The following is a 25,254-nucleotide window of genomic DNA, read 5'->3' on the forward strand; positions in this document are numbered from 1 at the left end:
CTACCCACAAGTGTGAAACGGTGCTTCGGTTTCTATTCGGTACCTAATAGAAACAGTATAGCACCGAATACTCCTAGCACCCGAGTAGGTTTCGTCAGGTTTCTATAAGGTTACAACTCGGGTCCAAGGAACAGAAAACAATCAAGGCGTTCACACTCGCATGGTTCAGTTTCTATTTTAACCTGATAGCGAGTGGATGTCTTTAAAAATTATCTCTTATTATCATTTTTTTACAGTTGTTGTAGTAGTTTTTCTGATAACATGAGCGATTTACCAGAGGTTGATGTGGATCGGCTGATTTCTGCAGTGCAATGCAAACCAATGCTGTGGGACAAAATTTGTGAAAAATATAAGGATACATTTAAGACGCAAGAAGCTTGGAAAGATGTTTGTGTTGAAATTTTTAACGACTTTGATGACTCTGACGTCTCTAAAAATATAGAATTGGGTAAGTAATGAATTCATTTTTTCGAATAAGACAAGTAGTACATTATGGCAGTTGGCAAACTCACGGCGAATCTGAGAACATTTAAAAGGAAAAGATTTAAAAATTAAGAAAATAACCAGTGACATTTATTTAAAATACATATCAAACTATAATACAGTACACCATTTTTGTCATAAGTATTAAGGTAAATCATATTTTAGAAAATTGCCAACTCACTGAACCCACTTCAGTAATGAAGTAATCTTTCAACACATCTCTTACATTTTTTGCGAACATAGTTGTCTGATTTCTCCTCATTTCACCTGAGGGGACATCTTCAAAACCCGAGATGGACAACATGTTTTCCACTTAAAAACCATCTCAGGCTTGTACGAAATTGTGCAGAACTACACAAGCTTTCACTGTGTCCCTAGCATAGTCAGGATCCAAGTTAATTGCGTGATGAAAGACCCTCCATTTGTTGATAAGTATTCCAAAAGTGCATTCCACGTACCTGCGAGCTCTGCACACACGATAGTTGTAGATATTTTTCTCTACTGTCAAACTATTTCCACTGTACTGTTTGAGGAGGTGCTTATGTAAGCCAAAAGCATCATCTCCAATGAGGTAGTGAGGAATTTTTGGGGTATTTGTGTCTGGAAGACACTTGTCCTCAGGTAGGTCTATGGTGCCGTTAATGATAGATCTCCATAGTTGACAGTATGTGTAATGCAAATCTGAGAAAGTGCAACCACTTGCCAAATACCTAAAGCAGAACAGAAAAACACTAGATTAAAATTATTTAACATATTGTAACGCAAGTTGATATATAAAACCACGAACGGGAGATTGACAGGCCCTGTGATAATGATTTTTTTTTTCAGGTAAACACGTTCTGAAGAAGTGGACGCAAGTGAGAGACTCGTACCAAAAATCAATTAGCAAAACCAAAACCAAATCGGAAGCAGGGGCGTCAAAAGCAAAAGCCTACATTTATGCATCTCAGTTGCAGTTCCTGAACAAAATATTTGAAGAAAGAGGAACAGAGGACACTCTCTCACAAAATATTGATGATAATCATAGTGGTGTTGCGGATGTAACTGTTGCAAATGACGAGAATCCTATATAGTTCCAAGCGTACCACGTTATGCTGCAGCAGCTGAAAAACCTGAATCGTCTTTCAAAAAACCTGCATTAAAAAAAAAAACAGAAAAAAACGGGAAAATGGATTCTGTTGAATTGGAAATGATTGCAGCCCTCAAGGAAACACCAAATCGGCACCTTTCGTTTTTTAAAGGATTATTCTCTTCTCTTGATAATTTCGATGAATTTGACACTCTAGATTTTCAAATGGAGGTGCTGCAAGAAGTAAAGAAAATCACGCAGCGGAAGCATCCTCTTCCGTCTACATCCGGTACACCATCCAGTACTCCACCGATGGCCTCTTCATGTGCTACCCCACCGATGGTCCCTAATCAGTGTATACAGAGCCAGCCAAATCTGCAGCACACTACGTCAGCCTACCTAAAGCCAATTCATTCATTCATAATTGTCCACTGTTCAGTTCTACAAGGACTCACACAACCTTAGCCTGAACTGTCATCAGAGTTCTTCTTACAATAACAGCTCAGAACATGCGTTTCACAATTTGTAAAACATCATTAAACTTCGCTTTTCCTTGTATTTACTCTGACGTATTATTTATGAACTTATGTTATTTCAAATTTACATTAAAATCTAAATAAAAAGAGACTCTTTCAAAAAAATTGTGTTAATTGTACTGTCTTACCTCAAAGTTACGGGCAGCATCTGGATCGGTTGAATACATTCCCTTATAAATGTATCTTGGCGTTGATGACAGTCCTTTAGTTTCACAAGTAAGTCATCAAATGATTTCATTGACACCCTGAAGTAATTGAAAAATTTGTCTTCGTGCTCTAGCAGCTTCGGGAAAATGGTGTAGAATGCTCAAAATTCCTGCCATAAAGTAATGAGAGGGTGCTCCCCTCGTTTTTTTTAATTCTTGTACAGAGAAACAACATGGAAACAACTTGGCTTCTCTCCATGATCACTACTGAGCCTGTGTAGGAAGAAAACACAAAACCTAATATGAACCACGTGAGAATCGTGTATGTGTGAAAGGGTTTCATTCGTTTTCGGTTGCAACTGAAAACGAATCGAATCGAACCGAGTGGAACCGCAAACGTATGAAACAGGCCTTACAGCGTTGCCGTGCGTCGGCCACTGCTGCGCTGACTGTTTCTATTCATATTCGGCATAGTGCTTTGAGATGGTGAATTGTAATTTGCTCGTGCGTTGAAATTACCTCTGTTGTTTTGGAAATTTCTTTTAAATAGTTTGTTTTTTCCGTTCCTGTTACTGTACTCATTACCTCTGAGTATGTAATTTTACTGTTTTATGTACCAACCTCGCTGCGTGTTTAAATCACGTTTTGCTGACTGATTTACATAATTATGTTGTTGTTGTGCCTGATTTTCTGTTGCTCTACGGTTTTTCCTCATAGATTAAGTCGATCGAATCGGGCACTGACAGAAAATATTCAGTGTCGTGCTCAGGCGTTGTGACTAATTTTTCTCTAATGTGCGATGGTAAACGACTTTTCAAAATTTTTAACACGTCTACCAGTGATGTTGCGTTTGTCCAGTAGCGTGTCTTGTTCAGTTATTTGTCAAAGTATTCACATAGACCACCGTATTTGCCATTGAATGGTACAGGGTTAAAAACCTTGCGTCTGTCTCTCTTGCATTGCCTCAGACCAGTATTTGTAGAGCAAAGCTCGTTCAAATTGGGTATAAGTGCTGCAACGTTCGGTCACTTCAGTTGCCCATAAGAGCACATCGCCTTGCGTATATCCCACGACAAATCTGATTATCTCTGCTTCCGTCCAGTTGCGTGGAAATACATGACGAAAAGCACTAGTAAATACTACAGGATTCATTCTTTTACCTTCGGTAGTAAATGCAGGAAATTGTCAATGTCTCAGCAGACCTTCGTCTGCAAAAATAGTTGATAGACTCGTGGCATTTTCGGTCGTATTTATGTTGTTATTGTAGTTACCTGTAATTCCGACAGGTAATTGGTCAGGTATTGGAGTTGTGGGTATGTTTACATTTTGCAATCTACAACTGTCACTGGTACCTGCCGTGGGACTCGTGACAATTTGTGAATAGATACCAACAGGTTGTGGTTTGTTCACTGTAGCCTGTGTATTATTTACTTGCATATTTCGAGATTTAGTAATATTTTCTTCTAAAAGATTGCGGTTCCTATTTTCCGCTGCTTGTAGGTTAATGTTTACTTTGTTCACGATTTCATTTTCTTTCTTCTGAATGGCCGTTTCTACTACATCTGTGTATAACTTGACAATCGGTTACTAATATCTTTGTAACGGTGTTACCCTTATCTAGCGGGACTAGCGTATCTGCTTTAGCTTGACTAATGATGTCACACAGATTTTCATTAATCTTCTCTCTCTCTCTCCTTCTTAGCACATGCTGAGTCAACTTCTAATGTTGCTACCCTTAAAGTAAGCTCTTCTGCAGCTAGAGGTACGCCTTCATAGTCTTTATTAAGTTTGTTAATGACAGTGGTTACCGTTTTTACTGTCGAAACCAACTGGTTTTGTGTGGCTTCAATGCTTGTATTTGCATCTCTGATTTTCTTTATCTGTTGTTCTACTAGATCGCGATGGTCATTATAAGAATCTACCTTCTGTTTTACCTCCGTAATGTTGTTGTTAACTTCAGAAAGTACTTAATGCTTTACCTGTGTTTTCGTATCATTCAATTTTTCGTCGATTTCAGTGCGTAATTTTTAGTTAAGTCATCGAATTTCTGAGAGACTGTGTCTTGCAAATCCTTGAATACTTGTTTTTGTACTTGCTTCATTGTATTTAAATCTTGTGTGACAGTGTGTTGTTGCTGTTTTACCATATTCATATCTTGGGTAACTGTTTTACTGCCGTTTTACCATATTCATATCTTGTGTCAAATTACTGAAATTGGTGTTTATATTGCGTTTCATAACATCAAATTTCCCATTTATGTTAGATAGTAGCTGCCATACCACTGCTCCAAATGGACTACTGTGGTTGCTGTCCGCTGTACTTCCCAAGTTTGTGTTGTGACCAAGTGGTGTTTGTAACGTGTTGTCCAGATTCATATTTAGATCGCTCTCCGTCGTTTCATTCATGAGCGGTATGTCGTTCTGGGAGATGCGTGACATTGTCTCGTCAATTGTAAACATTGTGTCGTCAAGTTTATTCAGTTGCGGAGCGTCGCTATCATTTGTCACTCCTGCAACACTCATCTCTGATCTACTTAAACCTTCGGCAGCAGGCATGCATGGCGTTTGAACTTCAATTGTTCGATTTCGTAATTCTGCGCCATCTTGGCTGTTGCGGTTTCGCTGTCGCTATCAGCAATGGGCGTATATTTTTCGGCCATTTTATATGAATTCGCAAAAAATAGAAATTTCACAGAAATGTTAAAAATTTCATACTCTAATCATTACACTTGATAAATGTAAATCACATAATGCCAAAGCCTGTTACGTCTATTATGATGCTCAAACTATTGTGTCACAGATCCTTACGTTTTACTGACAATGTGTATCACACTGAAAAATTTCTGTAAATTTTTCGCCAATAAAATCCAAGGAAGGAAATAATAAGGAAAAGGTTTCTATCTACATCAAAAGAGGCGCTACCAAACGTAACAATGCAAGCAACTTGCATAGCCGTCCTACCTGTGCTGCGCTGAACAAACAGCTTACCATGGAAAAATTTTTTACGTAACCTGCATCCAGTTCTTATTCCTTTCAAAATTTTTCTTCTCAGTTTTGACTTTTTGCATTACTTGCTCCCCGTCGTGATTGATGCAAACAGAAAATACAGGCAATTAGTTTTCGTAATTCATAACAATGTCATAGAAATTTCTTACCATTACAATAGTAATTTTCCTCTTCACTTACTTCAATAAATAAAATGCTTGATACGGTTCTTTAACATTATATTATTCACTCACACATATAATACATCGAGATCGCAATACTTCATTTCTAAAATCGCCCATCCCCATCGTCCTACATATGAGAGTGTTAGCCGTGCAGGATTAGCCGAGTCATGGACTGTGCGGCTGGTCCCAGTGGAGGTTCGAGTCCTCCCTCGGGCATGGGTGTGTGTGTTTGTCCTTAGGATAATTTAGGTTAAGTAGTGTGTAAGCTTAGAAACTGAAGACCTTAGCAGTTAAGTCTCATAAGATTTCACACACATTTGAACATTTTTATGAGAGAGTTAGACTGTGTCTGTCTAAAACAAGAAACTGTACAACAAATTGAATGAAAAAATGTTTTCGTTTGTCTGCGCCATACCGCGCATTCATAATTAACGTCTTTGCCAACCCTCTGGTTACTTGTTGTTTCAATTTGTTAGTTTTTTAATACCATAAATCTTAATTTTACGGCATCCTGGGGGCATTTTATCATGTTCCACCACAGACTCTCCAAGAACTAAAATGGTTCAAATGGCTCTGAGCACTATGGGACTTAACATCTATGGTCATCAGTCCCCTAGAACTTAGAACTACTTAAACCTAACTAACCTAAGGACATCACACAACACCCAGTCATCACGAGGCAGAGAAAATCCCTGACCCCGCCGGGAATCGAACCCGGGAACCCGGGCGTAGGAAGCGAGAACGCTACCGCACGACCACGAGCTGCGGACTCTCCAAGAACTCTCATAGGCTATTATTGAATAATGGGAATGGATACCACAGGATTACTCTGTATACTTACACAGAGCACGCATGTTGCTGTCAGACAGTGATAAATGCTCATGGAGGGGATACGAGCTGTTGAAGCTTTCAAAGTCCAATGTAAAGCCCCCAGGATGGGGTCAATGATTGTTTCCACTATGTTTTTGACACGTATCGGACATTTCAGTTCTTTTTATGTAAATCATCTAGGATGTAATGAAGTTTTTTGTGAACTTAATTTGTGAAAGATAAAAGGTAAAATTTGGTATCGTACCTTGCCATTGGTGGGGAGGCTTGCGAGCCTCAGCGATACAGATACCCGTACCGTAGGTGCAACCACAACGGAGGGGTATCTGTTGAGAGGCCAGACAAACGCATGGTTCCTGAAGAGGGGCAGCAGCCTTTTCAGTAGTTGCAGGGGCAACAGCCAGGATGATTGACTGATCTGGCCTTGTAACACTAACCGAAACGGCCTTGCTGTGCCGGTACTGCGAATGGCTGAAAGCAAGGGGAAACTACATCCGTAATTTTTCCCGAGGGCATGCAGCTTTACTGTATGGTTAATGATGATGGCGTCGTCTTGGGTAAAATATTCCGGAGGTAAAATAGTCCCCCATTAGGATCTCCGGGCGGGGACTACTCAAGAGGACATCATTATCAGGAGAAAGAAAACTGGCGTTCTACGGATCGGAGTGTGTGAAATGTTAGATCCCTCGATCGGGCAGGTAGGTTAGAAAATTTAAAAAGGGAAAAGGATAGGTTAAAGATAGATATAGTGGGAATCAGTGAAGTTCGGTGGCAGGAGGAACAAGACTTTTGGTCAGGTGAATACAGGGTTATAAATACAAAACCAAATAGGGGTAATGCAGGAGTCGGTTTAATAATGAATAAAAAAATAGGAATGTGGGTAAGCTACTACAAACAGCATTGTGGCCAAGATAGACACGTAGCCCATGCCTACTACAGTAGTAACAGTTTATATGCGAACTAGCTCTGCAGATGATGAAGAAATTGAAGAAATGTATGATGAAATAAAAGAAATTATTCAGATAGTGAAGGGAGATGAAAATTTAATAGTCATGGGTGACTGGAATTCGGTAGTAGGAATAGGGAGAGAAGGAAACGTAGTAGGTGAATATGGATTGGGGGTAATAAATGAAAGAGGAAGCCGCATAGTAGAATTTTGCACAGAGCACAACTTAATCATAGGTTCAAGAATCATAAAAGAAGGTTGTATACGAGGGCGGTTCAGAAAGTAACCTCCGATCGGTCACAGTGCGGGTTGTGGGGGGAGTAGCGACGCCATCTGTGCGTTCACACACTCAACAGGTCAGTCGGCATCAAGCCGTGGTCGAGTGAACGTCGTACCTGCGCTAGTTTAGTTTTTGTGGCAGTTTGAAATGTGTGCTGCAATAGAAAACCCCGCCAAATGTGAAGTGCGTGCTGTCATAAGGTTTTTTACAGCCAAAGGATATTCTGCAGCAGCTATTCATCGTGAGCTTTGTGCCATGTACGGACCAAGAGTTATGAGTGAAGGAGTTGTCCGTGAATGGGTACGTTTATTTAAAAGTGGACGAGAAAACGTTCATGATGAAGAGAGGAGTGGTAGACCATCATTGGTGACTGACGAACTCGTTCAGACAGTTGATGCAAAAGTTCGTGAAAATCGACGTTTCTCAATGTCGGAGTTGTCTACTGGTTTTCCACAGATTTCTAAGACTCTTGTACGAGACAGTGACAGCAAGATTGGGTTACCGTAAGTTCTGTGCACGATGGGTGCCCAAAATTCTTACCGACCACCACAAAACTCAAAGAATGGCCTCTGCATTAGACTTTCTGTCACGTTATGAGGACGAAGGAGAACCATTGTTAAACAGAATCGTGACCGGTGACGAAACCTGGATTAAGTACGTGAACCCTGAGACAAAAGAACAATCAAAGATGTGGGCACATTCAAATTCGCCTACCAAACCAGGAAAAGCCTCGCAAGATTTTTCTGCCAGAAAACTGATGGCAACGGTGTTTTGGGATGCCAAAGGGGTGTTGTTGGTTGAATTCATGGAACGTGGTACGACCATTAATCAAGACGTGTACTGTGAAACAATAAAAAAGTTACGACGGGCTATACAGAACAAACGCCGTGGTATGCTGACTTCCGGTATCGTTTTTTTGCACGATAACGCCCGTCCTCACTCTGCTCGCAGAACAACGGCCCTTCTTGAGTCCTTCAAGTGGGACGTTATCAACCATCCACCTTACAGCCCAGACCTGGCGCCAAGTGATTATCACCTCTTTCATGCATTTGAAGAAATGGCTCGGGTCACAGCGGTTTGATGACGACGAAGAGCTCAAAGATGCGGTCACAGGCTGGTTCCAGGCACAAGCGGGTGATTTTTATGCAGAAGGAATTTCAAAGCTTGTGAAGAGATACGATAAGTGCCTCAATCGCTATGGAGACTATGTAGAAAAATAGTGCAAAGATGTAGTTGTAAGATGTATATATTAAAATATTTTTATTTAACTTGGTGTATTTTTTTAAATCAACCGGAGGTTACTTTCTGAACGGCCCTCGTACATGGAAGAACCCTGGAGATACTAGAAGGTTTCAGATAGATTATATAATGGTAAGACAGAGATTTAGGAACCAGGTTTTAAATTGTAAGACATTTCCAGGGGCAGATGTGGACTCTGACCACAATCTATTGGTTATGAACTGTAGATTAAAACTGAAGAAACTGCAAAAAGGTGGGAATTTAAGGAGATGGGAACTGGATAAACTGAAAGAACCAGAGGTTGTACAGAGTTTCAGGGAGAGCATAAGGGAACAATTGACAGCAATGGGGGAAGAAATACAGTAGAAGAAGAATGGGTAGCTTTGAGGGATGAAGTAGTGAAGGCAGCAGAGGATCAAGTAGGTAAAAAGACGAGGGCTAGTAGAAATCCTTGGGTAGCAGAAGAAATATTGAATTTAATTAATGAAAGGAGAAAATATAAAAATGCAGTAAATGAAGCAGGTGAAAAGGAATACAAACGTCTCAAAAATGAGATCAACATGAAGTGCAAAATGACTAAGCAGGGATAGCTAGAGGACAAATGTAAGGATGTAGAGGCTTATCTCGCTAGGGGTAAGATAGATTAAAGACAACCAATTGTATGAATATCAAGAGCTCAGATGGAAACCCAGTTCTAAGCAAAGAAGGGAAAGCAGAAAGGTGGAAGGAGTATATAGAGGGTCTATACAAGGGCGATGTACTTGAGGACAATATTATGGAAATGGAAGAGAATGTAGATGAAGATGAAATGGGAGATATGATACTGTGTGAAGAGTTTGACAGAGCACTGAAAGACCTAAGTCGAAACAAGGCCCCGGGAGTAGACAACATTCCATTAGAACTACTGACAGCCTTGGGAGAGCCAGTCCTGACAAAACTCTACCATCTGGTGAGCAAGATGTATGAGACAGACGAAATTCCCTCAGACTTCAAGAAGAATATAATAATACCAATCCCAAAGAAAGCAGGTGTTGACAGATGCAGGGTGTCTACGACCCAGGACAACCGGGAGATCCGGGAAAAACCCGGGAATGTTTTCACCCGGGAGAAAACCGGGAAAAACCCGGGAATTTTTTAGAATTCCGGGAATCTATTATTGTTTTAGTTTTCAGTTAAATTTTTGTGATTTTGACTGGTAAGAATCAATACTCCAACAAAGGATATTACTGTATCCCGCTTCTGCAGAATAATACTGCAGCAACAAAACACGAACGAGAGGAAAAATGAACGAAAATAAAACTTAAGTCTCAAAGGAAATGCGCCATATACAACAGCAAAAGATAGTGCTCATAAAAGCGTCTGCCAACAGCAAAGTGTGTCAAATGCTTCAGGAACACTATGCATTGCTTCCTAACAACAAATTGTCTCCGATGAGCGTGACGTCACTGCTGTTTACATTAGATTCGTTTGAGCAGTTGCGGGCGGGTTATTGTGCATGCGCAGTTGAGTCGCGTATGAGTAATACCTTGACTTCTCCTGCTTCTGGCTACGGATGTGTGGCTGGGCGCCACAACCTAATATTGCCTCGATTCGGAAATGTCGTAGATCCGGGGCTGATGCACAGAGCAGTCTGAGCTGTAGTGGGGAGGTGGGTAGTCTCCACGTGACCCGTGTTTACGTTTAGTGATTTTGCTGTTTCCTCTTCATTTATTGCTCTCACATTAAAAGAAAACGAAACGGATTTCTGCGGCCGGGAGCTATCAAATGAATTAAAATACGTTCGCTGGTTTACGGAAGGCTAAAATTTTCTCCACCTTTCTGACAGTCAAGCGTTAATCGCCTTGCAGAATAATTAAGTTATTTTTGTCGGTTTGCTAAAGAGATTTGACTTTTAGTAATCTTTAGCGATGAGGCAGTCAATTTAATTGAAACGAAGTGTTTAATTTCACACTGTTGGTTAGTTTTAACTGTTCGCTGCATTTCAAGTGCACGTTTTCCATTTTCTAGCTCGCATGGCATTATGCCATAATAAAGAACCAAACATGAGACAATACAGTTGTGGTAGTCGAGAAAATTTACATCAAGAAAATTTACATCCGAATCTGGACATACGAATGTGCACTTTAAGCCGAATTATGCATTTTAGTATGGTTCACGAAATTCCGATACTCTTGAAGTATCCTCTGATGTCTTGTTTCTTTTGTGACATAGCGCACAATCTTCTAATGTTTTACACGTACGAACATACGAGCTTCCTCCGTCATCGTAGCTGCGCAAGAACTGGGGCGCCTGTTATCTGGCGCTCTCTGACAACTGCTGAAACGAATCAGTTTCTAACACGTCACGGGAAAATATTGCAAATGGTGGTTTGAAAAGCGTTACTTTTTTAAAGTAAATTTCCTTTAACACAAGATGAACTATGTGCGAGAATGTACGATGAATTTCTTAAATCACAGAGCGTTTGACTCTCAATTAAAAATCAACTCTTTGAGGACGACCATCTAGAAGAATTTCGAGCCCAGAAGATCAGAAATTTACGTCGTTATTAAAAATTTTACTGGCACATTTGTGTGATACAACTCAAAGTGTATCATGCGCAAACAAGATCAACATTATATGTGGAAGCTTAGCTTCTCTTGCAGCTTATTAATCTTCGAGACCACGATTATATGGGAAAGCTTTGTTTTTCTTGTAGCAACACTGTGTATATTAATTTAAACCATTAACTTTTTCCTATTTGTATTTTCGCACTACTTATGAGTGATCTTGCTATTGGCTGACTACATCACGTGTTCTATGCTGTCTTCAGCTGGCGAGATCACGTGACATGAGCTATGACTGGCGTACCAAAGCGCGTCGCAATCTCGATTTCAATGCTTTGGGAAGTAACATGCGGTGTTTGGTGGAATTTGAAGCTATATCTTCATAACACGAAACTATGCAGCGTACATGTTGCTGCACATCAGAGATCTTTCCAAAACGTGTTTTCCCCCCCTTAGTTTCGTTTTCTAAAGTGCCGGGATATTCGACGTCGCCATATAAAACCATAAACATTTAAAGTACTGATAAATTTTACAGTGCCAAGGAAAAGTATACTATCACTTAACACGGGAAAAGTGTATTTTCATCCGGGAGAAAGTGTATTTTCAACCGGGAAATCCGGGAATTTTTTTTCCTTCTCCATGTATACACCCTGCAGATGTGAAAATTACCGAACAATCGGTTTTATAAGCCACAGCTGCAAAATACAAACACGAATTCTTTACAGACGAATGGAAAAACTAGTAGAAGCCGACCTCGGGGAAGATCAGTTTGGATTCCGTAGAAACACTGGAACACGTGAGGCAATACTGACCCTACGACTTATCTTAGAAGCTAGATTAAGGAAAGGCAAACCTACGTTTCTAGCATTTGTAGACTCAGAGAAAGCTTTTGACAATGTTGACTGGAATACTCTCTTTCAAATTCTTAAGATGGAAGGAGTTAAATACAGGGAGCGAAAGGCTATTTACAATTTGTACAGAAACCAGATGGCAGTTATTAAGAGTCGAGGGGCATGAAAGGGAAGCAGTGGTTGGGAAGGGAGTGAGACAGGGTTGTAGTCTCTCCCTGATGTTATTCAATCTGTATATTGAGCAAGCAGTAAAGGAAACAAAAGAAAAATTCAGAGTAGGTATTAAAGTCCATGGAGAAGAAATAAAAACTTTGAGGTCTGCCGATGACATTGTAATACTGTCAGAGACAGCAAAGGACTTGGAAGAGCAGTTGAACGGAATGGATAATGTCTTGAAAGGTGGATATAAGATGAACATCAACAAAAGCAAAACGAGGATCATGGAATGTAGTCGAATTAAGTCGGGTGATGCTGAGGGAATTAGATTAGGAAATGAGACACTTAACGTAGTAAATGAGTTTTGCTATTTGGGGAGCAAAATAACTGATGATGGTCGAAGTAGAGAGGATATAAAATGTAGACTGGCAATGGCAAGGAAAACGTTTCTGAAGAAGAGAAATTTGTTAACATCAAGTATAGAGTTAAGTGTCAGGAAGTCGTTTCTGAAAGTATTTGTATGGAGTGTAGCCATGTATGGAAGTGAAACATGGACGATAAATAGTTTGGACAAGAAGAGAATAGAAGCTTTCGAAATGTCGTGCTACAGAAGAATGCTGAAGATTAGATGGGTAGATCGCATAACTAATGAGGAGGTATTGAATAGGATTGGGGAGGAGAGAAGTTTGTGGCACAACTTGACTAGAAGAAGGGATTGGTTGGTAGGACATGTTCTGAGGCATCAAGGGATCACCAATTTACTATTGGAGGGCTGTGTGCAGAGTAAAAATCGTAGAGGGAGACCAAGAGATGAATACACTAAGCAGATTCAGAAGATTGTAGGCTGCAGTAGGTACTGGGAGATGAAGAAGCTTGCACAGGATAGAGTAGCATGAAGAGCTGCATCAAACCAGTCTCAGGACTGAAGACCACAACAACAACAAAAACACTAACACACACACACACACACACACACACACACACACACACACACACACACACAGTCCTCAACTGTAGCTCAATGGAGTATGGCACATGCCCAAAGTCATGTTTCCCTAATTCTTTTGAGCAGTGTATCATCAACCCATATCACCAAAACTATAGTTAGTTCTTCATTCCTTCTGTGATATATACCAGGATCACTGCTGACTGGTTCTTGTACATCCTTGTTAATGCTCTATGTAAGCACTGATACCAACAGTATCCACTCCGTTTAAGACTATACAAGCTCGTTTTTTGATGCCAAATTCTATTCTTTTGTTGAGGAGTTTACTTGGCCTCCCTTGGCGAAATCACAAAAATTTCTTCTTCCAGTTCTACACGCAGTACTTGCATCCATGTAGTGGATGTAGTGGATTACTAAATTTTCTTCTAGAGCAAGAAACAGGAGATATGTTAAAGAAGCACATTTCACTACAGGTAAGAATGTTTCTTTATAATCTTTCCCCTCCACCTCAGATCAGCCTTTAATTACTAAATGAGCTTTAAAATTTGGTATTGCTTCTTCAGGGCTTTTAATATTAAAGATCCATCTCACTTGTACTCGTTTCTTGCTTTGTGGTGCATCAACCCTTCGAAAAAGACTGTTTTCTTTCCTACAGCTTTCTTCCCATTATCTGCATCCGGGCTGGCCAAGGATTCTTCAACAGGAAGAGGTTCACTGTTGCATACTTGTGCAGCCATTTACCTCTCATAATCTGGCTAAACCTTAAGCTTCATTACACGATACCGTATGCCTGGGGGCCTCATTCAACATGCTGAAGAGGCTATTCTGACAGCCATTGAGGGAACAGATTGTGGTGTATGTTGGAACAAAAGATGCCTATTGTCGGTGCTTGGATGTTATTCTTAGGTTATTCCAGCAACTGGCAGAGAAGATTTAGAAGACCAGCTTTGTGTGTGGAGTTTCAATGGAGCTCACAATTTGTAGCATTGTCCCTGGAACTGATAGTGGCCCTTTGGTTATAAGTTGAGTGAAAGGGCTGAACCAAAGACTTTGAAGGTTCTGTGACAAACAAGGCTGTGACTTCCTGGATTTGCACCATAGGCTTGAGAACTGTAGGGTTCCCATAAATAGGTCAGGTATGCACTACACATCAGTGGCTGACTGTGTGTGGAGTGCACCCAACGGCTTTTTAGTGCAGGCAACTGTTCATCCAATCTAGATACTGATGGCTGTAGGAAACCCAGAAGTATCAGTGAAAAGATTGAATTAAAATCCTAATGGTAAACTGTCAAAGCATTCACAACGAAGTGCCAGAGTTGGAAGTGCTCATGAAAAGCAGTGAAGCTCACTAAACATTAGGTACAGAAAGCTGGTTGAAACATAAAATTGGTAGCAGTAAGATTTTTGGGGAAAATTTAAGTGAACATTGAAAAGATAGGCAAACGGGAAATGGAAGTGGTGTATTTGTCACAGTAGACAAGGAACTCAAATCCATCGAGATAGAAATTGAAGCTGCATGTGAGATTTTTTGGCCAAGACACAATATCAGGGATGGGCATAAAATGGTAAATGGATCCTTGTATTGCCAACAAGATTTATCTTCTGATGTAATCAAAAACTTTAGAGAAACTTCAGTTCACTTTTATGTAACTTCCCCAATTTGTACTGTAATCATCAGTGGAGACTTTAATCATGCGACAACCAATTGGGAAAATTACAGAGTTATTAGTGATGGGTGTGATAAGACATCCTGTGAAACTTTACTAAATGCCTTCTCTGAAAACTACCTAGAATAGATAGTTAGGAACTCCACTCATGATGGAAATATATTGGATCTAATGGCAACTAACTGACCTGACTTCTTTGAAGATTTCCACATTATAACTAGTATCAGTGATTGTGAAGCGGTTCTGGCAACAATGATCACGAAAGTACAAAGGACAACTAAAATAAGCACGAAGATATGTACGTTAAGTAAACTTAAAAAAATCTCAGTGAAGAACTTGAAACTTTCAACTTTCAGCACAGGGCAGAATTGTTTCGGCATAAAGTCAAGTGCCAGCATGCCATCTACTGGATGGCTTTTCATTCTGTCCAGTAAGTCTCCCCTAACCTGGGGTTCTGGGCCACTTTTTCAATCTCTTCCCCTTTCCCTGAACTTGACCAGTCCTTTTCCTTCACCCCTTCTCCTTCCCCTTCAACCCTTCTACTAGAAGAAGGAACCACTGGCTCCAGACACTTGCAGTCTTTAATACATTTATACCTCTGTTCTCCTCCTGCCACTTTGCGAATAGAGTTTTTATCAATCCAAGTACTTTATGTTTTCCAAAATAATAATTTTTGTATATAAATCATAATTTTTTTGTAGTTTATATACTACAGAACTATTGTTGCCTCAGCAGAAGTTATTTATTTCCCAAGCTGCTGATTGAGAATCTATTTCCTATTCACTAGATATGTAAGTCTGCAGGTTTTCGTGTCCCAATAAATCTTCTGGTTTGTTAGGCCACATCATATTTCTTCTATACGGTTGATGTTTTGTCCCATCTGCTGAGGTCTTTCTCAGGATCTTGTGGTGTCCGCAGTTGACTGAACACTGTCCAAGACCATGTTGCATTCTGTTATAAAAAGGGAGTTTTCCCACACTTATGCTGGAGAAGTGGGATTATTGGGTAAGGTTTCTCTGGCTACAACTGGTGGACCACTATCATTGGGTAGCAAGTGAAGCTTCCAGCACTAATGTTAAGAAGTTGGGCTGTTGGCTACAATTCGTGTGGCTACCATTGACTGACATTCATTACTGGATAGTAAGGGATTTTTCCCGCACTTAATGTTGGAGAAGAGTTATTGGTTCAAATTCTTCGTGCTGCTATTGGTGGACCACTACTATCGTTGTATAGAAATGGACAGATCAAGAAAGGGGGAATGTTTATGAAAAGTATTATTTTCCGCGAAGGTGGCTTCCTGGATGAGGTTTGTACTGCTTGCACATCAGAGCCGTCTATTCACTTCCTTGATGGTGCGGAGCCATGAACTCTCTATTGGAGTTACATTTATTCTTAGAAATTTCAATGATTTTTCTTCTATAATGTTGCTTCCCAAAGGCAGGGCATGTACATTATTAAAACCAGTGTCAAGTCTACAGTCCTTGTGATGTTCCGCTATTGCAAATTTCATACTCTGTTTTACACATATGTGCATTTGTGTTCCTTAATATGTTCTTTAACAGTCCTTCCCATTTCGACTATATACACTTTGCCATAGCCACATATCATTTCATAGATGCTCACAGTACGGAGGTAAACAGATGCATCCACTTTGCATCAAAAATAGTCTTTTATTTTGTTTAGACTGAAGGTGGTCTGTATACCATTTATCTGTAGAATTCTGCTTATGCGGTCAGTGACCCCAGAAAGTAATGGTAACTTTACCGAGTGAGAAGACGGGTCCTCCCCTTTACTATTAGCATAATTAATACTTTGTTCAAAAGCCTCAACTATGGACAAACTATCATAGCCATTAGCCTTCATTATCTTCTTTAAGAAATCCAGTTCATATTCCAAGCTACTGTTATTGATACGGAAAGCACATTGAGACAGAATGTTTGACACTGCTTGCTTATGGGCTGGCTGGTAGTGGGAGAGGCATTTAAATACCTATTTTTGTTAGCAGGCTTACTATACACTCAGTGTCCTAGAGGGAGAGTCAGATCATCTAAATTTAAAATAACTATTATTCAGTTAGGTCACTGAAATCTGGAGCAACTGTCTCCTTTATCATCTCCATTATAGCTGATAATGGGGTGCTAGTAAATGAAGATTTCATACTGAAGATAAGGACTACAAACAAGGAGCTTGGGGAAGATCGATATGATGACTGCTGGTCACCACTAAGAAACACCAGTGTATGTTGGTGTGTTTTCATGCAGTGGCACTCAGCTAGCAAGGGCACACTTCCTTCCAAGTCATCTATGGTAAAGGTGCATTTCAATGGTGATAACTACTCAGCCATGTCAGACTTGCCGAAGGCCTTACAAGCTCTCTGAGTGTGGCCACAGTAGTGTAACATATAGCTTTGGTTGATACTTACCGTAAAGAAGACACGTTAAGTTGCAGACAGGCACAAATAAAAGACAGTTACACAAAGCTTTTGGCCAAGGCCTTCACCAGCAAAAGAGAAACAGAGAAACACATGCCATTCTCATACACAAGCAAGCACACCTCACACACACACACACACACACACACACACACACACACACACACACAACCACCATCTCTGGCAGCTCATGCCAAAATGCAGCTATCACTTGGGATGGTAGCAGCAATCTGAAGACGGGCAGGGAAGGTAAGGGCTGGTAATGTATGGGTGGTGGTGGTGGGGGGGGGGGGGCACTGTTTGGCAGAGTGTGCTGGGACTAGAATGCCAACAGGCACAGCATCATGAGGTTGTGGAGCAGGAAGGTGGGGAAAAAAGAAGCAAAAAGGAGAGGAGTGAGGAAAGATGGGAAGGTGTGTTGGCAGAGTGGAGAAAACAAAGAGGTTGTGAGACAAGAATGGGGAGGAGATGATAGGACAGAGAGGTCAGAAACTGTTGGGTGGAGGGTGTGGGGACAGCACATTAGTATAGGTTGAGGCTGGGATACTTACGGGAGTGGAGCATGTGTTGTAACAATAACTCCTAGCAGCAGAGCTCAGAAAAGTGGAGGGAAGGATCCGGATGGCTCCGGTAGTGAAGCAGCCACTGCAATCAAGTACGTTATGCTCAGCTACATATTGTGTCACAGGGTGGTCTACTTTGCTCTTGGCCACAGTTTGGCAGTGGCCGTTTGTCCTGGTGGACATCTGGCTGGTAGTCATACCAATATAAAAGACTGTGCAATGGTTGCAGCAGAAATGACGTGGTTGCTTTCACAGATAGCGTGGCCCCTGATGAGATAGGATAAACCTGTGACAGGACTGGAATAGGAAGTGCTGGGTGGGTGGATTGGGCAGATTTTGCACCTGGGTCCTCCACAGGGATATGATCCTTGTGACAAGGGGTTGGGTTTGGGAGTGGCATAGGGATGGACAGAATGTTGGAGGTTGGGTGAGCAATGGAACGACACTTTAGGGGGGGGGGGGGGTGAGAAGGATCTTGGGTAGAACGTTCCTCATTTCAGGGCACAGTGACAGGTAATCAAATCCCTGGCAAATGATGTGGTTCAGTTGTTCCAGTCCAGGGTGGTACTGGGTAACGAAGGGGGACTCCTTTGTGGTTGGTTCTTGGGGGCGGTGGGAGGATTGGGGGTGTGTGAGGGGAAATGGCGTTGGAGATCTGTTTGTGGACTTGGTCTTTGGGGGGGGGGGGGTAGTGCCTACCTGCAAAGGCCTTGTGAGCCCCTCAACATACTGAACAATGGAGTTCTTATCCTTACAGATATGCCATCCCTGGGTGGCCAGGCTGCATGGGAGGGATCTTTTGGTGTGAAATGGATGACAGCTACTGAAATGCAGGTACTGTTGGTGTTTGGTGGGTTTATTGTGGACAGAGGTGTGGAGGGAGCCCCCGGGAAGGTGGTGGTCATCTTCTAGGAAGATGGCACGCTGGTTTGAGGTGAACCAAGTGAAGTGGATGGAAGAGAAGGTGTTGAGGTTGTGAAGGAATGAAGGTACAGTGTCTTGGGCCGGAGCCAATATCATGAAGATATCATCAATGAACTTGAACCAGACTAGGGGTTTCGCATTTTGGGAATGACAGTGGCTACCTGGTAGAGCTAGCTATTGAACACCACCACTGCCAACAAACTTCTGACTCCAAACCCACTACCTCATTCCTCCTACACCTTACTAACTTCACCCTAACCCATAACTACTTCTCCTTTGAATGGAAGGCACACAAACAAATCTGTGGTACAACCATGGGCACCTGTATGACACCCTCCCATGCCAACCTGTTTATGGGTCATCTAGAGGAGACCACCTTAGCCTCCCACAATGGCAAACCCTTAGTCTGGTCTATATTTTCCTGCATTGTTAATATTCCTATGAGGAATTTCATTGTTTGATACAACATTGTCAAAGTAATGTGTTGCATAGGGTATTAAGGACTGACAAATAACGATTGTCGACTGCTGGAGAAAATTTATTTATATTTAGTGTAGTTTAGAAAGCAGGACACACAAGTTTAGTGTGCTGTTTCTCTGTGTGTGCATGTTGATTGAATGACAATAGAGGCAGTGTTACTACTGGACGGGGACAGTGCTTGTGGCATCTCATGTTTGGCCACATTTGCTGTTCTTAATATTTTTTCCATATAGCATCTCACCACCTAGGAGTTGTGCTGGCCTCCGTGGAAGAAGACTGCCATGACAATGCATAATAAAGTCATGGAACGAAAGACCTTCATGTTAGTAGGGTCTGCTATGAAGTGATACTATTAATTTTGAATTGATTTCAAATACACTTGTCAAGCAGACAGAAAAGTATTCGAAATTGTTTCCTGAGAGTAAAAAGTTGTTATATATGTGGTTTACGAAAGAAGAAATTTCTCTCATTTACTACAGTGCAGCGCAGCAGTCTATTGTCAAGTTTTCAGCACTCCGCTGTGGACCAAAAAGAAGTAGTAGCCAATGATACGAGGCATACATGGTATGGCTGGATGGTGATTTGGGGAGGGAGAGAGAGAGAGAGAGAGAGAGAGAGAGAGAGAGAGAGAGAGAGAGAGAGAGTTTTTCAAGTCAAGATGCCAATAATGACATTAGCAGCCTAACCTCCACCTAACATTATGCATTACTCAGCAAAACTGTCATGGAGATACCCAGGAACCATTTTGCCACCTGTACATAAATCAATTTGTTGTGTTCAAATGAACATTTAATCTTCTCTTTCAATCTTCGCTAAGGATGTCCACATTTCTTCTATCCTGACCAGGCATAACCTGCACCTGCCCAATGGAATAGTGACCTAGAATGTACTTTTTACAGAGGCACTAGTCTGTTAAGACATAGCTTTTCAACTAAAAGAAAATTTCTTCATAGATTTCTAATTCCCAGCAATTACTTCTAACCTTTAAGGATTATAAGGGAATTATTTTTCAAATTATCCATTATCTCTCCTAACAATCAGACATACATTAGATTACAGTTTGCTATCACCTTCAAATATGACTGCTCTAGAGAACAGTTTTCACATGATCTCTTAATTGGTGTTGTGTTAGTACTCATCAGAAGGCCACACACACTTCAGTGGTACTTATTTTGTTTAGATTAGGAGGGAGATTCACGTCAACTTCAGAGCACTATGTACCTCAACAAACATACTGCATCTGAGGTGTGGCAGATGCCCCAGAAACTGCTCACTAATCACTATTTTGGCCTCTACAGCCATTGTGCCCATCTGCACACAACTCCCCTTTGTGTGTTTTTTTCTCATGAAGCATGCTCAGACTTCATGACTGTAATGGGTCTTGTGGCACTGAAAAGGCTCTGACATAAGAGCTTTTGGTTTACTGTATCCAGCCATTTCTGGGTGAATTTCCTGGTGGAACAATATAAAACATTCAGTTCCTTGACAGTAGTATGAAGGCAAACAAAGACAGGGTATTAATGATCAAATTAAAGTAAATCTGTCTAATAATGCCAAAAATCACAAGAAATAAAAAAAAACTGAAATACAGATGCATTAAATTTTTCCTGTCAGACACCACAGGCATGTGGCAAGGTCAACTGCTGTAGTGATACAACCATCACAGAGATAACAAAGATTATTTGGTTACTGAAGAATACCCTGCAATTCTTTGGTGATCTAGTGGCTGCAAGGAATAAAGTCATGGAGGTTTGGAGTAGGAAGAGCGTACTTAAATAATCACCCAGACAGTAGACAACCAACTTTGAAGAGGCTGGCACATAGATCATATTCCAATAGAAGAGCCAAGTATAATACCTATCCTATGCATCCATCCAAGCACATCTTCTTCCAGTCCCATCACATGCATATCCTATCCTAGAAGAAATAGGACATCTGTGGAAGCAGTGAACATATACCAGCTGAGCTGTAAGTTTTGCAAACTTTTTATGTCAGCATTACCACTAATCAGCTCCCCATTATGGCTAAGGGCAGGGTAGAACACCCATCAGTGGAACATAACACACACAATGGCTGTTTTGCAACCTGTAACCAACCCCCCCCCCCTCCCTTCCCACTTTCCCCATGTAATAGCAGCTATTCTGAACTGCTATAGCATACTTTTAGTGTGGGAACAAGGCTTCCTCCTAAAAATATTATGTATGGGGGTTGACTGAAAAGTAATGCCTCCACCTTCGTAACTCTTCAACAGTTGGCAGCATTCATATGCGGCAGGTACTGGCTTGTTCCATAGCCTCTTCTCTACAGCTCTAGTTGGTGGGAAGCCTTAGCATTCAACAGTTGTGTTGTTACAGTGTAAAGTATGGAACCCTGTGCAGACGGTCAGTCAGTTCGATTTAAGCAACTAGCAGTCGTTGGATTCCTGACAGCAGAAGGTGTCACCCCAAAGGAGATTCATCAGAGAATGGGATGTTGGGGCGGGAACATCTGACCTGCGTGAAAAACAAAGAGCTGGACGTCCTGTGACAGCAACCACTGAGTTTCACAAGCAAAATGCTGAAGATTAATTAAGGATGATCGTCTTATCACTCAGAGAGAAATTGCAAGTACAATCGGTATTTCACAAGAACATGTGGGTCACATTATTGCTTTCCTTGGCTATCGGAATATCTGTGCACTATGGGTATCCCGGATGCTGACTCCTGAAATGAAAGCACACAATCTTGAAATTTGCCAGGAACTCCTCTCGCGTTACGAGAATGAAGGTGACGCCTTTCTCCATTCAATTGTGACAGGAGACAACCTGCAAGGACAACATTATGCTTCTGATGAAGACGTTGAGAGAACTGTGGTTGTGGAAACAGAGTGTTGACTTCTTCCATGATGGCTTCAGAAAACGTGTTCATCGTTAGCATAAATGTATCCAATTGGCTGATCATTATGTGGAAAAGTGAATATTGGTAATTAAAGATCACATTCAAATGTTTATTTCTGCATTTGATTTATTAAAATATTCCCATTCAAACTCAATTAATGAAGGTGGAGGCACTACTTTTCATTCAACACTTGTATCATCAGTCCTAGGTGGATCAAGCTGCTTGCTTTAAACATAAAATAGATATGGATTAATGGTTAATAATTAAGCTGTGATACAACCTTTTTGAACTCACTCATTTTTATTATTGTTTTCTTTTTATAAATATTGGTTACAAAACATCTTTTGTAACTAAATGAATGTCTACCTTGCTCTAACACAGAGAAAGAAGTTGTGTGCCCATTGTGATTTTTACAATTTGTTTAACCAGAGCAAGCCCGCAACAACAACTTCTCTGGATTAAAAAAATAATGTATATGACACACTAAATGAACCTGTCAACACCGATTAAATAAATTGTACAGCAATGAAAGTAATTATAATAAAGTAACAACCAACTGATTCCTACCACTGACGAGGGAAGGAATTGTCCTTACAACACATAATTTGGTCCTGCAAATCTCCCTGGTCTCAATCTCTACTGGCCCCTGTTCCACCTTCACTTCCACACCAGTCCCAATGACTCCACTTCACTCACTCTACACTCACACCCACTCCTCTAAAGCCTCCCTTCTTTCTGTTCTAGTTCCCTCTCCCAGAGCATGCAACCATTTCACTATTTGCCACAAGCAACATGCCTGTGTCAGAGTGAGCTTACCTTTGGCACATTCCTATCCTGCATGCTTACTACCTCTCCATCCCAGCCATCAGCTACCCTTCCCACCAACCGCCTTCCCCCTCCTCTCTCCCCTCATCCACTCCACCTGCTATAACCCAGCTGAGCTACAGTGTTGGTACAATGTAATTGGATGGGACAATGCAGACATGCAGGTGTAAGTGGGTTTACATTTATTCTCTTATTTGTATTCCACCACCACCTTCCAGTATTACACTGAAACTCTAGTTACTTATGAGAGTTTTTACCTTACATACACTAATCTGCAGCAAAATGGTTCACTTTTCAGGTTTGTGAAACAGCTATGCAATTTCACTACACCTGCACACTCCCTTTGATCAGTTCAGACAGTTGCTAAATTTAGCACTTCTCTGTGGGGGACTGGTATTAAATGCCATATATGCTTGTGTTTATTGTTAATAAAACAGTACCATACACAGTACAACAAATCATGTGGAAAGTGACCACTGTTGCAACGAACATACCTTCTTTCTAGTGTTACACCATATCACACTACCTGAGAAGTGACTCATTTCAAAGAATTGGCTCAAAATTAAAGCACTGAAGTAATACTGATACAGGAACAAATATCTCATTCTGTTAATTAGTTCTACATCACAAACAACAATAAGGGAATTAAAAAACAAAGCACTCACATATTTATTTATAATTTTTCTACTTCTGAGAATGTTTATGAATGTAACAATACTGTATAAATCTTATAAAATACAGTGCCACTAACACTTTAAGCATTGGTGTGGCAGATATATTATGTGATTTATTTGATAATGGATGGAATAACAATACTTTAATATTTATTTTGTGTCAAGTGTCATGTCTTTTACACAAAAGCTGTTCAACAAATGAATTTTTAATAAAATATAAGTATGTTAAAGTTAGTTTGCTGATTCTATCAAAAAATTTGTCTGCACACAGCAGGGGTATATATTATTAAAAACTCTCTTCAGAATCATATTCCACTCGTTTACACAGTTTGTGTGTGTCAACATTACGTACAAAATATCAGTTGACTGAAATAGAACAGAGCAGCAAAACGGCTTTTCCTCAACCAATGACATAATATGACAGCAATCCAATGATCAGACAATTTCTCAGTGATCTCACACACTTCACTAATTCTGAAAACCAAACACTTAAAAATAAGTGTTACGGATGCAGAGTAGTTCACTTTGGTATTACTGGATGTACTATAATGTGACAGTTCACCTTTTTCATGTCCATACTTACTGCACAATTTACTTGTCAAAATATCTTTCAACTGTGGTATGACCTCAACACATTCTACTTTCAGTCTTAGTTTTAGGTGCTTTCTTCTTTCATAGAAGAATCAAAAATATTTCCAAATGCACTCCAAGACACACAACAAATAATTTACATCATGATGCATTATAGCTCAGAATTTGGTTGTTCTTGTAGCTATAATGAGAGTTAAATCTAAGGAAGTTAGTGATATGCAAAACAGAATCAGTTATTACATTATGTTAAAGAGCAAATTTAAATTGCTCTTCTACATTTCTGGCAATATATGAGAGTATTGAAGGCACATTATAGATTTTTCACTTGACAGCTTTCACTTTTTACGAAAAATGCCTTGCAAGTTGGGTATATTAGCTGCTCGGTTGGTTGCAGGTTTATTCTGAAATATTTTTGACACACGATTTTTCATATCCTCCATACCTTGTCCCATGTTTGCAGTTGCTACTGCCAAGCTTAAGGTACTGGACCTGCATCAAAATAAGAGCTAGCTTAGTTAACAGGCAAGTGAAGTATTCATGAAACAATTATGAAGTATGATTGCATTTATACCTGTCAATGGGCCTTTGAGAATCCAGACGTGATTCTGCACCTCGTATCATTGCCATAACTGTTTCATGATGCGTATACAGGGCTGTATTAGTGATAGGTTCCAAGTACCTGCAAAGAGCAAATATTTCATAATATAACCAAAATTTTGCACTGCGAATTGTTTTGTGTTCACATCTCATACAAACTTTATATCAAAACAGAAAATAATTATAGCTGAAAACGTCATGTGCTGCATAGAAAATGCATGAAACATTTAATCCCTGTGGTAAGCAACTTCATATTGGTGGTGATCTAGGGTATCTTGTAGTAACCTTTTAACATTAGTGTTCTCATTTAGAAACAAAACACAAACAACAGGTGAAGTGACATGAAAGAGACAGAGGATAGGGGTAAGATAATGGGGACATGTGTAAGAGGGCAGGAGGAAAGAGGAACAGATGAGGAAGAACGGAGGGGGTGG

The 25,254-nt window shown here is 40.5% G+C and overlaps 3 protein-coding genes across 3 annotated transcripts in view; 2 read left to right on the forward strand and 1 right to left on the reverse strand.

Moving 5' to 3' along the window:
• Positions 1 to 261: 261 nt before the first annotated feature.
• On the forward strand, positions 262 to 1,556 carry LOC126176468 (uncharacterized). Its single transcript, XM_049923625.1, has 2 exons — positions 262 to 448; positions 1,312 to 1,556. Exons 1-2 carry the CDS (start codon positions 262 to 264, stop codon positions 1,554 to 1,556), a joined length of 432 nt encoding a protein of 143 aa, XP_049779582.1.
• Positions 1,557 to 9,357: 7,801 nt separating this feature from the next.
• LOC126176469 (uncharacterized) lies at positions 9,358 to 15,624 on the forward strand. The gene is made up of 3 exons (XM_049923626.1): positions 9,358 to 9,741; positions 15,216 to 15,289; positions 15,561 to 15,624. The coding sequence occupies exons 1-3, from the start codon at positions 9,358 to 9,360 to the stop codon at positions 15,622 to 15,624; spliced, it is 522 nt and encodes a 173-aa protein (XP_049779583.1).
• A 6,772-nt stretch (positions 15,625 to 22,396) lies between these two features.
• LOC126175543 (RAB11-binding protein RELCH homolog) overlaps positions 22,397 to 25,254 on the reverse strand; it is a 110,748-nt gene continuing 107,890 nt past the window's right edge. Inside the window, exons 19-20 of the mRNA XM_049922385.1 lie at positions 24,795 to 24,902; positions 22,397 to 24,712 (exon numbers count right to left, since the gene is read on the reverse strand). Coding sequence (XP_049778342.1) covers positions 24,559 to 24,712; positions 24,795 to 24,902 — 262 coding nt within the window. The 3' untranslated portion in view covers positions 22,397 to 24,558. The remainder of the gene's footprint in view (positions 24,713 to 24,794; positions 24,903 to 25,254) is intronic.

Source organism: Schistocerca cancellata, chromosome 3, assembly GCF_023864275.1.
Source record: "Schistocerca cancellata isolate TAMUIC-IGC-003103 chromosome 3, iqSchCanc2.1, whole genome shotgun sequence".
Taxonomy (NCBI): domain Eukaryota; kingdom Metazoa; phylum Arthropoda; class Insecta; order Orthoptera; family Acrididae; genus Schistocerca; species Schistocerca cancellata.